We start from the raw sequence: 12,110 nt of genomic DNA, 5'->3' as shown, positions 1-12,110 counted from the left end.
CTGACGTCGAGAATTCGTATGGCACGTCCATCCGCCAGCGTCAACAATACACCGTATGCATAACAATGAGAAATACACGATAACATTTTTTTCATCGTCATCACACCACCTCCCCTAAAGCTTCAAAGTTTTCTGGTCTTGGGTTCAAAGTTTTAAAGGTCTTCGGATCCGATTTTCTGGCCCGCCATTCCGGATAGAGAAAATCGAAGAACACGCGTAAGTCTATCAAATATGGCGAGGTGAACCAAGTAACCAGTGAGTATGTTTAATTCTGTCAAAAAACTACACCTTCAGCAGCAATACATACGATCCCGAAACCCGACGTGCAATAAACCGCTTTCTGTGCCGTCGGACAGCATATCGGTAGTGGAGCAATGCTGAAATGTAAGCCTGATGATCCCTCCTCCTATGTCGACATGTACAGTCTTTGTCAAAAGTAACCAGGCTGCAAGCTTTGCTTCTAGCTCGTACAATGGAGCCCTTACAGCTTTCCTGAAGCTGGAATGGTCGTTAAAGGTAAGGACTGGGGGCCTTCTTACCTTCCAACACCTTTCGATCTTTAGGAAAGCCACATGGGCTCCACTGTACAAGCTAGAAGCAAACCATGCAGCCTGGTTACTTTTGACAAAGACTGTACATCATGGCACATGTGCACTCTCAACCGCGGCTGTGCTGAATCGATAGAGGGGAGGTACTGCTGATCACAATTAAAAACTGTGCGAGTAATTACAATGCTTAAACAAGTAGGAGGACTAGAGCAGCTTTCAAGAGAGGCCAGGCTGACGCACACAACAGACTCACGATGATGGAAAATGAGTGGAATAAAAGAAATTACGAATCAAACATCTGTGCAATTCAATTCAGCGAAAGCAATTGGATTTACCCTCAAAGATGGCTTTCACGCTTCTACTCTAACGAATACCTTTACTCTAAGGCTTCACACAATCAACATAATTTTTCTGGAAGGTAAAGGTAAGCGGAGGGGGGAGGGGGGGGGGAGGTTGCATTTCTGGAGGTGTCTCGTGGGTGGTGCCCTTGGAGGATGGAGGCTTCACTCTCTGAGGCTGTAGACAGACGCCGCCATTTTTGCATTGTGACACTATAGTCGGATATAAATCAAGTATGCAGTGAAGCTCCGCCCACATTCAGGACCGCCGCCCAGAATTACTCCGCGACAAAAAACATTCCGGTGTTAAAACTTTTCTTGTTACCTAAATAAGAAGCTATAATCACAAGAAAAAAGATCATAAGGTCTAGAATTTTGATGTCTGGTTTAATATGGTCAAACACTAAAAAGCTGATTTCGTTTACTGTTGTGATTGGCCAGCGGAATAATACAGGACGCCGCGGAACGTGGCCTAGTGCTACCAATTGCTGTTTTTTTTTAGTTGCATCGGGCTGTATAGTACTGCTTATACAGAAAAAAAAAGAGGTGGCATGAGTGCAATGACCAATGGAAGAAGAAAGCGCAAGCGAGTATCAACAGACATTCAAAGCTTTGATAACTTTCCTTTTTGGGCCTGTGTTTGCATATTTTAGCACCAGTGATATACTAGTAGAAAGGGTTCCTCGATGGCCAACGCCGCTAGCGGACATCCAGGCGCCCTACTAGTAGAAGTAGAGGGAATGGCTCGCCCTCTAGGGGTCAGTTATGATGTGCGGTCCATAGAGTCACTAAAAAGTGTTCACTGGTTTTCACTGGAAAGAGTCAGCTGTGAGAACGTATCCAGTAACTCTAGGGGTCAAGAGCAGTCAAATATTTAGTGGACGCCTTCCTTTTCCTTCTTTCCTCCATGGTGGACGCCGTGACAAAGCTTTAGTGTACCGCAGTCTGGGTACGGATCACCGCATTTACAAGTCAGCCCGTTAAACCTAGGTGGTATGGTGCGGGACACTTTATTTTTAATTCTTTTTAATAAGTGCCACTATACTGAAACATTTACAGGCCTAATGCCCTACTTAGGCCCCGTGGGCAGCTTACCTTACCGTTACTAGAAAAAACTTGTTTAACTTTGCCAAATGTCAAATGTTCCCGGGCCGTGGTTCGTGACATGTGGATATGGATCCGTCTGCTATTTTCGAGTGCGGTCAGCGTCACAGGAGTCTATTAACAATGCCAGAGAATTCCGCGGATAAGCAGTGGAGAACACTACACCCGTTGCGGGTCAGTGTGCTCTGGGCTCAGTAAGACAAACGTCTCTGTTGTTGTTGACCCCTCACCGCAGCAAAGACACGCACTTACGACGCGAGACTGACCCAGAGTGATAAACCCTGATACTCGGGGGGAAAAAGCACTTCTGGAAGAGTGTTTGGGAAAAAGGGGAAGAAGAAGTTGGAGCCGGATGCAGCGCGGTGGAGACGCGGCAACGGCCGCGGCTCAGCGGGTCATTTGCTGGGCAAACGAGGCCCCCGAAGATGTCGAGGCGCAGTCGGGGACCCTCCTGGGCTTGGTGCTGGCCTTCGCCAACGTGTTCTTCAACGCGTCGAGCTTCGTCATCAAGAAGCACGCACTGCGAAGGCTGGTTGAGGGTGAGAAGCGTGCACTATATACAGTCTTCTGCGAAGACGCTGATTCTTGTGCTGTATATATACACACATAGGGTATATATGACAACTTAGACAAAAATGATAATAGCTAGCAATCGAAAAGTGTGGGCTAGATATATCAATTGAGAGAAACGCAGCGATTAATGGTCGGTGCACCTGTTGTGGAGGGTTTGGAGCCGTACCTTTAATTACTACCGGAAGAGTAAATAAAGATGCGCTGTTCCCTGCCGCGCTATAAGAGTCGCAGGAACCCCATGTACACACGTTTACTGTACACGTCCAACACATATATTGAAGGGGGCGTTGACTGTGCGCGCACGACCCACGGTGCTCCCCAACCACAACTTTGATCGAAATAGGTCGCAAACTCTGATAATGCGATTGATGACCATCAACTCTCTACAGTGGGGGATGATACGAATGGCAACCAGCTACCTGTACAAGGTTACGAACTTACCCCCGTTCTTCCATTGAAGGGGAGCATGGTCATGGCCGTCCACGACGTCAAGTTCGACCGCCCAAAGGAATCGATAATTATGAAATGTGAAGGCGTCAATATAAGACGGGTTCTTTATTAAAAATGCGTGTGATGGCCTGCTCTAATTACGGGACCGGTGGCAGCACTGGCATGCCGTGAGCGCAAGTCTCAATATGGATGGTGGATCGGGATAGTCGGTGCTCAAACGTCACTTTGGGGGCGCTGAAATTCGACACGGCCTCAGGGAAGCAGATGTGGACGAGCGCTACTTCTAACTGATTCATTCAGTGAAAGCCACTAGCTTTCTACACGTCCTTTCTATACGCGTCCTCAAGCTACTAGAATGACAGCATAACAGCACGCGAGCGAGCCAAAAAGCGAAAGATTGCTAAGTAATACAAAGGAACGCCAGCTTCTGTGATTTATCGTGCCATTTCGTCACTACTTCTTCCAATGATACGGCACTGATTTAAATGTGGAACACAGTCACGGCACATTTTGCTGTGAATGGCCACTGCAAATGAATGGCTCAATGAATGGCGTGGTAGAATTTCTGACGTTAACGTCCTAGACCACAGGATTCGTTGTCTTTTGCTTCCTGCTGCCTTGTGGCAAGAAGTATGTGGGACAGACTGGCCACTGTATCAACGACCGGCTGCGTAAGCATAACGACAAGTTCGAACAGTGCTTTTCTAGCCATTCACTGCAAAAAGTTCAGACTGTTTTCCGCTTTTAAATCAGTGCCGTTTCATTGGAAGAAATCAACTTACACGAAAAAACATAGAAGCAGAAAAAAGATCACTTTTGAATAAGTGTCCCAATTCACCCTCCATCTTATTTTCAAGAAAAGAGCCGGCCTTCCTTTGTGTGACTTAGCAACTTTTCACTTGTGTTTTTTGGCTTGCTCATGCGACTATGCTGTCATTCTAGTATAGCTTGGAGAAGCGCAAAAAGCGTGCTGGCTTCCCTGAATAAATCAACTGGAAGTAGCGCTCGCCCATGTCTGTCTCCCTGTGTGTGTGCCGAATCTTAGCGCTCCCGAAATCAGGCATAATGCAGCTTTTCCGTTATGTTTGCGTTTCGTTGACAGTTCTAAACTTCCCGCCTGACTGTATACTCTGCGTCTTCACAATATCAATTGTAAAACGGTGCTACCCACGTGTGCGGTCAGTGTTTTAGCACAGCCGTACGGCAAATACGTAACGCGTTGCCGTCGTTGCCGTTGCCAGGATTGCCTATCCCTAGACTTGCCGTATGGTCCCCGTAACCGTACGGCGGCGCTAAACATCGCTAATGAATCTCTCTGTAGACGCGTGGTTGCCAGGCCACCCTGTGCGAACAAAGATTTGCTACTACAGAGTGTTCTTTTACCTTCGGTGCTGCGCAGCTTTTGCCTTGACAGCACGTTTCGTGACGCTTATATATTTTCCACACGTGATGAGAACTAATGCGCTGGCGCAGACGAAGAACGGGAGTCGGGCGTCAACGTTCATGGCGGTCTCAAGCTACGGTTCCTCCTGGATCCAGTGTGGCTGCTGGGAGCCATTCTCGGTGGGTCGGCCCCTCAAGACGTGGCTTTCAACGACTTGTGCCTTCAGCACCGTACAGCGTCGTGAATGGTCACCCTTTTTTGCGTGGCCTTTGCGTACAGGTGCCTGAATAGGTTTTCGGAAGTGTGAAGCAATGAAAAGCGTTGATTTTCTGGCTTCCTCGAGGCACACACGGCCTTGCAGTTAGGGGTATTGTCGCGCAAGTCGCGCAAGGAATTACTCAGCGCACCCTTTAGTTCGTGATTGCATGCTTCAATCTATTGCTGCATGTATTGCGCGAAATAAACTCATTACAGCTCATGATCCAGGGTTTCCTTTGTGCTTCACAGCGGTTTCAGCTGCACGAATATATTAATTAATAAGAGGCCAGCTAAAGCAATAAAGCTCGGTATACTTTTGGGCATCCAGAGATAAAAAATTAATCTCACACCTTGGAGTTTTACGAACAGCTGGAATTTGACACCTTGCTCACAAAGCTTCTCATCCGTAAAAGCTCTTTATGAGTGGGTGGCTTATGCCTTGTCATTGGTCAGCACATGCCGAACAATGACCATTAGAGTGGTGCCAGTGATGATGATGATGACCCGTTTGGTTATTTACGAGTGGCATCTTTTTCGTAAGTTTATTCACCACCTGAAAAAGCCGAGCAGCTACATGTAAACGAGCTGACCAATCAGTGAGCGCACTCATGCAAGCGAAGTTTTGGGAATTTCCATCCTGGCCTCTCGTCGATGCCTGTAAGACAGCGCCATCGTAGCAGCGCTGTCCATAAATCCAACCCCTCGTTCCGAACAGGCAGCTCCGCGGACGTGGCTCAGGGCTTGGCGCTGCAGTTCACCTCGTCCACCGCTGTCGTCGCCATCGGAATGGGAAACGGACTGGTCACGTGAGTATCTCTCCCCGGTGATGTGACACGCTTGGCACACACGTGGATCCACACCTGGGCTGAGATTTGCGACACTTTTTTTCGCGTAACTGCGGCGCGTGCTTGGATGTTTCTTGCTAGATTTCATAACAAATCTGCTCGCGCGCCGCCCACTACAGCAGTCTTAGGCAAGAGGAACTCTTGTGAACCTACGTGTCTCAGATCCCTTGGTCATTGATGTTAGTTCTCACTCTCTCTCTCTCACTTGTGAATCTTAAGCCAATTGAATTGCAACTACGTTGTTAGGCGCGACAGGTGGTGCGTAAATATATCTTGCTATACAAAACACTTTCCCCGACTTCCTAGTAGCCGTCCATCGCGGAAATACAGCTTCATTCTTAACAGCGGTGCTACGAAGTAAAACGTCTAGAAAAAAAGCTACTTTTGTGATCCCTCGCCTCTTCGTCTTGAACCCATTGCGCGAACGTTCCTTTTAAGAATGTATTCATCAACCTGACCAACAAAAACAAGCTTTACTGAAGCATAAAGCATCTACTGCATGGTTTTAGACGGAGTCCCGCCTTAAGGGTAGGACACGAAAGCTTTAGTGGGTAAACGCCCATGTATGCGGAATTGGTCATTCTCGACTTTACATTCATAGACCCCTGGGAGTCTGCATACCACTCCTATATAGCGCAGCGGTGCAGGGGTTGAGCGATGGCCCTTCGATGGCCGATGCCCAGGTTTCTCCTCCTGGGCACCTTCTCGCGACTAATCAGTAATGTAACTGCCACCTGCCGTGGTGGTCAGTCTGCTCACAATCCAGTGGACAGGTCGTGATGACGCCACAAGGTCACGTGACCTATAGGTTACCCACCTAGGTTGATTCTTTGGGGATTTTATTGCGTAAGCAATACTGCGCAAGGTTTCGAGCCGTCGCGTAGCTCCCGGCGGTGGCCAAGGTTGACCTTCAGCCGCAGCGAGGTCAAACAGGTGGAGCGCCGTTGCCATAGCAACCGTTTCAGCTGCGCTCCACCAGGCTGCAGGACCGTCGCTGCGCCGCCGCCGCTGCCGCGCGCCTAGTCGCGCGCTCTCGACGCATGTGTCGGAATGTGGAGAGAGGAAGCGGGAGGGAAACGGGGAATAAACACGCGCGTTCGCCTCGGGCAAAACAGTTGGTGCTTGCTTACGCAACTTCCCCGGTTTAACCAGAGCTAAACCTCAGCCAATTTTTTTGCCCACAACGCACCGACGACGCCGACGCCAGGTTTTCTGCACAACGGGAGCCTTAACGCTATCGCGTTAAAACTCACAGGGGCCCCTAATTACATAATGTGACTGCAATGCGTTAGCATTAGAGGCTGTAGGTGCCTTTACGTCGAGCTTTGTGTCATTTATGCACGGTGGTGTTTGCAGACCCCTATACGTCTGTCTGCGCACAACCAGACATCCTTTCTAGTCGCCTAGCAGGTGGTTAGAGATTTCCCCACAGGTGAATCGACGTTTAGTGGTCACTTCCGGTCTGGTGACGTCACTCCCCCCGACCAGTGGAAAAAAAATGGAGGCTGGTGACGTGACTTCCCTCCAACCAGTCAGCTAATTGTATGACCAGCGATGCATTTTAATGCTAACGCATTAATATCCGAAGTGAGGCATCAAATACTGCTGCGAGCGAATTCCGGCGCTCTCAAGCATTTCTGGTGGCCACGTGCAGAGCTGTCCTGACGGCGACGCTTTTGCGCGAGCCGACGTCGGTGCTTGTGGTGAGCTCGTGCCTTCTGACCATCGTGGGCACCGTGCTCATGGTACTGGGCGTGCCGGCTGAGATGGAGCCACACACCGCCATGGAGCTGGAGCTCTACCTCATGCAGACCGGTGCGCTTCGCATACACGAATGAACTGGCCTCGATGGTCACTTCACTGGTCCCGCGTTTTATATGCGTATATATTCAAGCACACTGCGCGAATGCAAGGTCCTTTCAAATCTATATACGTCCTCAGTTTTCTGCTTACTCATCAGCGGCAGGCAGCTCGACAGCGTGCACTCGTACAACGAAGCAGCCGTGCCACGATCACATTGCTAACAAGGGTCATGCGCCGCCACCAGATGGCTTGTGTGTGGTGGCCGGTGTGTTGCCCTGCCATTAGATGAAGCGCGCGATAACTCCCGTTTTTGTTTGTCTGTTCTTTTTTTTTTACATTCGAAAGTCAGTCCAAAAAAACCGCGTGACGTGATGCGGGCTGCGTCCCATCTCTCCACGCCGTGGGCAAGACACTTTAGCCGCATTTTACGCCGCTGCGTATTACTTAATAACCAACACTTATCTCGTGTTAAATGTGCGGTTTTCTATTTAGTTCTCAGTCAACAACGGGAGCCAAGGCGATGGCTCAAGGGCTGGTGAGCGCCATGAAGTGCAGCACTGGCCCGAGTGTTCTAGTACTCGCTGCCATGGCGAAGAAGTGTGGGTCAGGCGCAGTCAGAGGGTGGGTCTTTGACTTTATCAAGAAACGCTTGATGCAGACCTCGCGATGACCTGCATAATGATGAAACCTCAATGAAGTGTTCGCACGGTACGCAATCTCTCGTTAGTGTTGGCTGCAGGTTGCAGCGCCTCGACAAGCACGTTTCTATCATATGCAATAATCCGACTGTGGGAATCAAAGCTGCCGAAATTTCCAGCTAGAAATTCAGAGTCTCTACCTCTGTGCAAGTTTATCTGATAAAATGAAATGTCGCAGAGCGCATAAATTCGGAAGGAGGCGAGCCAGCAAGTGTCCAGGCGCAGAATGCACGGTGCGAAGAATTGAGAAATCAAAGGCAAAGAACAAGAAATCATAGGCACTGACAAGCGCGGAGGAAAGTATAGTAGTGGTTATAATAGACGTTTTTAGCATACCGAAATCGTACTAGCGTAGACGTATGCCGGTTTACCGGACGCCGACTGCGCATACGCAGTAGCATTGTTGGGGTCAGGCGATGCCATCTCTGGTATACTAAAAACGTCTAATATAGTAGTGGTAGCATCGTTAATTGAAAAAAGGAATAGCAGTAACCGCGTGCACTACGTCACTTAACGGAAGAAAAAATGCGACAGGAGAGATCCGCGGTGGCAGACTAGGGTAGATGACGCAAAGGATAGAAGAAAGGGGCATCAGGGTGTGGCGGTAGAGGCGCGCTCTCTTGGTCACCACTGCGCAGGCTTCCTGGTCTACGCGCTGCTGATGGCCGGGATGCTGGTGGTGTTCGTGGGGCTGCTATCTCATGCACGCGGTGACCAGTGCATCCTGGTGAACATCTGCATCAGTGCCTGTGCTTCGGTGCCCTACACGATTGCCGTGAAGGCCATCGTCATGACCGTCTCCGAGGTGGGCCAGCTCGTTTCGGTGCGCACCACTGCCTGGTTCGTCGTCGTCGTCGTCTCGTTCTTCGCGCATGTCATATTCCTCAACAAGGTACACGGCACCACCGCCTCAAGTACTGTCTTTGTAGTCTCGATTGAGTGTAGTATACTATGCCCCCAACGCCTAGAAGACGAATCACGAATGTCCCAACATTGATTCTGCCCGCACATCACTCGAGTTCAGTGTACACTTTTGTTGTGCTGTCTCTCGACACTCCTCGACTCAACCCAGCTGCGGAAGAAGGGATGCCGAGTGGACGGTTCCTTTCTGTTTCACATATATCTCACTGAACACAGCTACACCTGTTACACATGAGACATGCAAGAAGTCTGCATGATACCATGAGAGGCGTTAAGGGCAGCCATGAAACATCTACAAGCCATCCTGTCAATGTATTTTCAAGACAGAGCAAGGTGTACAGTAGCCTTGTCAGAGCTGTTCTGATGTTCCGTCAATTTTGGGTTGCATGACGTATTGCAAAATATTTTCTGTGCGTTTCAGTCATGCCTGCTACACCAAAGTATTTACAGAGATCTCTTGTAGATGCACCATACTTCATTTCATAGATCGTTCGCAGTGAAGTCTAAGCTACGAGTGCGCGGTGACAACTTTCGCAAGTGCGCAGTTTGCACGCGCTCTCGAGGCTACCTGACAAGTGGGGAAGCGGTCACCTCGTTCTCGTAGCTTCGACTCAACCGCGAACTACTTGTGACCACTTTCTTAAGTCTCATTTGGCACTGTGTAACAAAGACCGCCACAGAATCGCTCTTGCATTCTCAAGAAATATCAAGCAATACAAACCATGTACTCACCTCACTCTACCAGGAAACATTCGCTAATCCTTATATACAGCACCAAAATGGCGTCCCGACATGTGCACATGGACGGGTGCTGATCAGCAAAGTTATCGAAGGTATATTGAGGTATTGATTTATTCAATGCACAGTAGAATTACAACAGAAAGCCTTGATTTCTGCCTAAACGCACGCACGCACGCACTCACACACACACGCGCGCGCATACACACGCACACACACACAAGCGCGCGTGCTCTTGTATGGGCACAGCAGACGCATTGTACAGACATTTGCATATAGAAACATTGTGCAGACGTCAGGGCAGATGTCTTACTGTCGACGAAAAAATCTTACTGTGTAGCTTTAGATATTTAAGATCATGTTCGCTTTTTGTAGACATCTATGATACTGTGCTCGTCGGCATTATGCCATTTTGCAGACTCTGCTTTCGTCAATGGAAGCTCAATTCTTTTTAGAGAGTTTTATTTGAAATGCGAGTTGAAATGCAGTGTATTCACTTGCCGTACCAGTACGTCTCGGTGTAGATGAATGTACTCTGCGCAAAGCATAAATGACATATGTGACAGGCGGACGCCGTTCGATGCGACGTTGTCACCGCGCATGCAGGGTCTGGTGCAGTTCGACCCGGTGCGCATCTCCCAGTTGTCCTCGTGCTTCCTGCACCTGAGCTTCACCGCCACCATGATGCTGCTGTCCCAGTCGTGGCAGGAGGCCACCATGTACCACGTGTTCCTGCTCATGCTCGGAGTGGCGGACGTGGCGTTCGCGCTGCTCGCCTTCGTGCTCTTCCAAGACGACCACCAGCGGTCGGACGCCGCAGTGCGCATCGCTCTGCGCATGCTGTTCGCCAGCTCCCGTCGGGCCCGGCAGCTCACGCCGATGCCCCGCCGCATCGTGGCCAGCCGCAGGCGACACCAGAGCAGATGACGTCACGTCCGTTGCTCTGGGTCATGCAAGAGAGCTGCGGACGCTGTTGCAGCTTACGGCTGGTCTGTGGACAAGAAAGTTTTTTTTTTTCGGGCAGGCTCTAAATCCGCAAACTGCTTCACGCAGCCCGCTAACATGAGTGAAAAAGCGCATGCATGGCCCTGCATGAATGTGCAGCCACCTGCAATGAGATACAGAACACGTGGAAGCCAATGATTAAACTGAAACCCCCTGCGACCTTGGAACACTGCCTAAAGTACAGTGTGTACTGCGTTCACTGAATGGACAGTTGCAGACTGCACAACCAAATAGGCACCTTTAGTATACCGTGTCAACGTTACCGTTACCGGGAGCCCGCGCGCGCCGTCAGTGCGCATGCTCAGATCGCCTTGAGGGCGCCAGGTACCCGGAAGAAGCGTGGACGCCTCCCGCATCGGAACTAATTCGGTCGTGAGCACTGGCAGTGGGCGGGCTCACGGTACTTCGGTAACAGTAACGGTACATTGTAAACCGAGCGTGCGAATCTGTTTCACGAGCATTCTGCCGTTGGAGACACTGTTAGCCATGATTAAGAACACAGCTAGCTCATACTTTTTCGCTTATATTATCTCCTTTTCGCTCTTTTTCAGCAGTGTGACATCTTTACTGATATTGTTTTGCAGGTAATGACAAACCTTCCCGCAAGACTCCTCGCCTGCCATGAAAACAATCTTCACTCGTCGCCCTCGTCGCCGTATAGTTTCTCGAAGCGGATATGTCCACAATGGCTTTCAGATCGACGTCCTTATGTCGAGCCCCCACGTGCTTACGAATGTTTACAGAAACTGTCGAAGGTTATACCATTCGTAGCCCTCTAACGGCTCGCGCTGACACGTAGCGCGATTATGTCGCCGAAGACCGTGCAGCAGGTGACGACTCTGTCGCTGCACGACCTTAACTGAACAATTTTCATTGCGAAACTCGCCCATTCTTTGTGTATCTTTTTTCGTTTCTCTTTGTACACAATGTTTATTTCTTAGCACTGATGTATTCCCTTGTGTCAAGACGATGGTGAATGAATTGAATTGAAATTTCAAGCCAATTCTGGCACGCGAATAAAAGAAACTGCCTGTCGAATTTAAGCACCGATCCTGCATTCTTTCTTCATGATGTCAATTAATCATAGCATGATTACTGTGCTCGCATTTTGGAAGTTATCTCTCTCTCAATTATTGCAGCGAAATACACAGTGGCCAGAGTATTTGTAGGAGCCGCACGGCGCATGAGGCTTAGGGCGTCATTCTCAAGCTTTCTCGGATACTACCACGGTGTGGCTACTTTTCATGAAGTTACATTAAATCTTTCTTTATTGTTTTTTTTTCTCTTCAAGCGCTATGCTTATAGTTTCAACATTTGTTGTAATAAGCCGCGCTGGTACCCAGAAGTAACATATTCACTCGAGTTGGACGACGACCCGGATTGCAAGTTTGAGAATGTCCGCTATAGAAAGAAGTCTCGACGATGCGAGAGGTAATGTGAAAGGG

General features: G+C 49.3%; 1 protein-coding gene across 1 annotated transcript; it reads left to right on the top strand.

The window, feature by feature from the left end:
• Positions 1 to 2,001: 2,001 nt before the first annotated feature.
• On the top strand, positions 2,002 to 10,645 carry LOC149371430 (uncharacterized). Its single transcript, XM_089585171.1, has 6 exons — positions 2,002 to 2,540; positions 4,501 to 4,576; positions 5,371 to 5,461; positions 7,155 to 7,315; positions 8,640 to 8,893; positions 10,267 to 10,645. The coding sequence occupies exons 1-6, from the start codon at positions 2,343 to 2,345 to the stop codon at positions 10,585 to 10,587; spliced, it is 1,101 nt and encodes a 366-aa protein (XP_089441297.1). The 5' UTR covers positions 2,002 to 2,342; the 3' UTR covers positions 10,588 to 10,645.
• The last annotated feature ends 1,465 nt before the right edge of the window (positions 10,646 to 12,110 follow it).

This window comes from Amblyomma mixtum, chromosome 1, assembly GCF_055824585.1.
Source record: "Amblyomma mixtum isolate Tamu chromosome 1, ASM5582458v1, whole genome shotgun sequence".
NCBI lineage: Eukaryota > Metazoa > Arthropoda > Arachnida > Ixodida > Ixodidae > Amblyomma > Amblyomma mixtum.
Note: the sequence above shows the minus strand (reverse complement) of the source record. Positions and strands in the feature narration are given on the sequence as shown.

Coding starts and splice junctions, on each gene's coding strand:
- LOC149371430 (XM_089585171.1), top strand. CDS start 2,343: ATGCAGCGCGGTGGAGACGCGGCAACGGCCGCGGCTCAGCGGGTCATT. Junction 2,541..4,500: donor TGGTTGAGGGTGAGAAGCGT/GCACTATATACA, acceptor GAAGAACGGGAG/TCGGGCGTCAACGTTCATGG. Junction 7,316..8,639: donor GCTCTACCTCATGCAGACCG/GTGCGCTTCGCA, acceptor ACCACTGCGCAG/GCTTCCTGGTCTACGCGCTG.